Raw genomic sequence first — 4,301 nt, 5'->3', positions numbered from 1 at the left:
ATCAACTTCAGATTTTGACACAGCCATCTAAAGACAGTCACGATTAAAGTTGTGCTATTTACGACATTCCGTCGAACGGTGTGCCCGTGGCATGGAATTACAACGACTCACCATGAAAGAGAGATTTGTCATAACTTCTGCGTACATTATTCGATCCAATTTCTGAGTAAACCCAGCACTAACATTTGACAAAATTCAAAATGGCATAAAATCAACCTTAGTTGTTTAATATGAAAATAATAAATGGGACATGGATACTTTTGTAAGGACCAAACACAGCCGCTTTATTTTGTTTTCAACCCTGAACTCACAGTACCACTCTGAGGAGAAACACCAAACACACTGGAAAACAATACAAAACACAGGATAACAGATAGATATTATCATTATTATTATTATTGTTTTCATCATCTATCTGTTTTCAGACTGGAGCACAACAACAAAAGGTATCTGACCTCTGTCTTGACCTTTATCAATTGGATCATTTGTAATTATGAAATTCGGACCAAAGTCAACAGCCAGTAATTCTAATTACTGGAGCATTGCCACTCCAATGAGTAAATCTGTCTCAGTAAAATGTTAAACATGCTTTTTGTAGACTACAATTGAATTTCCTTCTACTATTGAACGCAAATCTGAAAAAACAACATAGTGAAGGCAACTGTTTCTAAAACTGTTTTATAGTCAGTATTCTCTGTGCTTAAAAAAGCAAAACAGGTAGAAAAATAACGTATGAGTAAATATGTTTTATTTTTTAAATTATAACATAAAGCACAGTTAAAAATAAAAAAGCATAAAATACTGTATGCCTGGTTAAAGACAACAGGCTAATCTGTTACATGACTGTTATGACGCACATATGAAATCAGATTATTACATGCTACACGGATTTTGGACAGATTCAGTCCATACATTACAGGGTTGAAGAGCGGTGGACATGTTAGAAAGTATAACGACAAAAAAATGCGCAACACATTTGGAACACTGTTCATATTAAACCTGCTCTGTAATATTTCAAAACAAACTCCAAAAGAAAAGTTCAGCAGGGAAGCGAGGTGAGGGGTGCAGGTACTGATGGCTTTTTGTTTAGAACCAGAAAAACAAACACTGAGAATTTTTATGTAAGTGTAAAGAATTAAAATGAGAGGGCCAAAGACTGAGAAGGCACTAACAAACAGTCCGTAGACAGTATTGACTGTGGTGTCGTAGCAGGCCAGTTTCACAATAGAGTGGTTATCACAGTACACTTTGTTAATGATGTTCCCACACAGCTGTAAAGGAACAATCAAAAAGAGTCCAACTAAATTTACAAGAAATATGAGGAACCATATGAGAGCAATTATAATGAAAACTTTGTTAGATGTCATATGTGTGTTATATTGTAAAGGGCAACAGATAGCAAGGTATCTATCAAAAGACATGGCAGCTAAGCTGAAAAATTCGACACCTGCATATGAGTACACTGCAGGAAACAAAATGAAACAGAAACAGTGTGAATGTCAGAGAATCTGAACCGAGAGCATGTGACAACCCTGTTACTTACATACGTCATTTTACAACCAGGCGCACAGAAAATGTGGGTAACATAGGTTCATGTAGCCTTCTGTTTCATACAGAATATCACAAATGAACAATAAAAAAATATAAACACAGAACACACAGGAAACATAAGTATTGTAACAGCCCGGTGTCAAAGTAGGCAGAAAGTGTGAAATATGAAAACTGTGTAGAGTTTATCATGATCCTCTGATCACATGAAACAATAATGTTACTTTTGTTATCCAAACAGTTGTTATAAATTACAAGTTTTAAACCTGTACTCGTTTGTCACAATGTTAAGCTGACAGATCAAGCACACATGAACATAAGTTATTGTAGTAAGACAAATTCATTCTCAAAGCAACAATTTTACTAAATGAACCGTGTCCTTTTTAAAGTCAAAATAATGCTAATAAACTATGTAACAAAGTTTGTGACATTGTGTTAATTTGTGTAATCATCTGCTGTCTTGCTGTCTGCTGAGACATAGTTAGCCCATCGCAACTGAACCAAAACTCTGTTTCTGCTCCTTTTAAGCTTTTCAGGGTAGAAGACACCCACAGCAGCAGTGTAATCTCCTTATGGAAGGCCAGACTGATTGATACTATCGTTTAATTAAAGAAAATTCTGTAGTACACATATTGTTTGTTGTAGACTAATTTTTGCACACTAAAACTAAGTGTTTGACGTGCTGACGTGCAACAGTAAGCATACTGTGTCATTTCTAGTTACTGCCTGCTCCTGTGTACAGTACTGCTGTAGCTCTGTCCAGTGAACGCTAAAACTTACTGTTTTACTTGTTACAGCGGTTATTAAACCACTTAAAATTTAAACTTATATTTAAGCACTCCGAGCGACTTCGTCCTTTAGCAACTTTTCACTAAAATTACAACGTTTTTCACACACTAGCTACATTAGCATTAGCAGTTAGCGATGGCTTCTCCCTCTGCTGCTCTGTCCTGCTCAGTGTGCCAGATGTTCAGTTATTCCTCTGCCTCCTTTAATGATGCGATAATGGTCGATCTGTATAAGTGCAGTTTATTTCGCCGGATGGCGAGGTCAGTGAATTATGTAGATGATACCAACGAGTTATATTTATCGAATTAGCAATTTGAGCAGATGTGTCTCTAACGGGAAGGTGTGTATTAAAGCGTAATGAGAAATTGATCCAAGCACAGAACCTTGGTGGAACTCCAGTGATTTACTTTAGGAGAGCTTCATCGTTACATGTGACAAACTGAGAACGATCTGGATGAAATAGAACTTCAACCGAGTCCTCAGGACTGTATGCCTTGTAATGCCAATTAGATGCTCAAGTTCTGTAATAAATCATGATGGTCAATGCGGTGTCTAAACGACAGCACTTAAGACTTCGTATTAACATACCCAAGTTACAGAGAACATACGTAATAAATGATCAGAGAGGCAATTAATAAAGGTCAGTATAATTATTAATCACTTAATAACCATTGTTGCTGTATTATTCAAATGTCTGGCAATTAGTAAGGAGCACCGCATAAGCTGGTTTAATCATTGACTGTCGTTCTCAGTTTGTAACAGCGCGGGATTAACGCATGAAATTCTAGTAGAATACTACAAGTTAGTCATGGAGTTCCACAAGGTTCTGTACTTGGACCTAAAATTCATATAATTCTGTGTATAGTTGAGCCTTAGCAACATTTAGGAATCACTACTCACCGTTATGCATATATTAATACTGTTATATAGATTTCGATTTTATAAATACTATTCTAGTCTAATCAAGAGATGAAGATTAATCCAATGATATCATAAAGTTATACGAAACATTTGTAGTTAAGATCATAAGAATCTGGGTATCAGTTATTTGGGGAGACTTGTTCTTCGAGAGAGTTTGTCTGAGTTTAAACTCAGTATATAATATTCCAAATTTACTTGTTACTTGGCTCCCAAGACACGGCTTAGAGACTCACTCTCTAAAGATCACAGTTATTTTAGATGGCATTCACCTTGCTCGTACGCACACTATCGTGAAGTCTAGCTTTGATCAGGGATTTGTTATCTGTACATTCCCACATAAAGCAGGAATCTCTAGGACTGCAGTTCTGTGACTGTCCATTCTACGATAATTGCTTAATCTTTCATAATCTCACAATATGATGGATAGGAGCACAGTCTGTCACAGAGCAGAATGCAAGAGAGTAAAATGCGTGAGTCAGAATCCGATGACAGATCGTTTTACTTCCTATTCAATAGTGAAAATTAGACTGAGACAAAACCTCTAATGAACTTAAATACAGGTTGCCACTAATCAAGTCTAATTGACAGATCGCTCCAAGTTCGAATTCAGAACGGGTTGAAGCACGACAGAAGGAGAACGCAGTGTACGCTCGAAGTCAGGGGAGAACGGGTTAAATGACTACAGCGAGGAATTGGTGAGGGGGTCATATGACGAGATGAAAGGTGTGAGAGACCTGGAGATAGGTCAGGCTCTTTATGGGAGTGGGGGGGATGTGCAGTATTGAAGATGGTTGGAGGATGAGGCGACACATGGAACGTAGTGGGTGTAATAGGAAAGGAGCAGGCGGCAGGTTAAATAGAGGAAGGAGGTGTTCTCATAAACAGCTGGGTATGAGAGGGGTGGGAGTAAGCTGGGATTAACTGAATTAAATTGTGTGTGGTTTTTTTTTTTTTTCTATGGTGTGCGGTCAGTCAGGTAGTATAGAACGGTGCCGTGAGTGGTGGCATGGGTGCGGGTCTGAGAGGGCATGGGAAAGGCGACG

General features: G+C 37.7%; 1 protein-coding gene across 1 annotated transcript in view; it reads right to left on the bottom strand.

The window, feature by feature from the left end:
* The window catches only part of or128-10 (odorant receptor, family E, subfamily 128, member 10), a 12,379-nt gene extending 10,639 nt beyond the window's left edge, over nucleotides 1-1,740 (bottom strand). Inside the window, 3 exon segments of the mRNA XM_035679653.1 lie at nucleotides 885-1,462; nucleotides 1,465-1,532; nucleotides 1,586-1,740. Of these exon segments, the coding sequence (XP_035535546.1) occupies nucleotides 885-1,462; nucleotides 1,465-1,532; nucleotides 1,586-1,740 (801 nt within the window).
* Nucleotides 1,741-4,301: the final 2,561 nt, after the last annotated feature.

This window comes from Morone saxatilis, unplaced genomic scaffold (genome assembly GCF_004916995.1).
Source record: "Morone saxatilis isolate NCDOM2014 unplaced genomic scaffold, NCSU_SB_2.0 Contig8, whole genome shotgun sequence".
Classification (NCBI taxonomy): domain Eukaryota; kingdom Metazoa; phylum Chordata; class Actinopteri; family Moronidae; genus Morone; species Morone saxatilis.
This window is presented reverse-complemented; position numbering and strand designations above follow the sequence as displayed.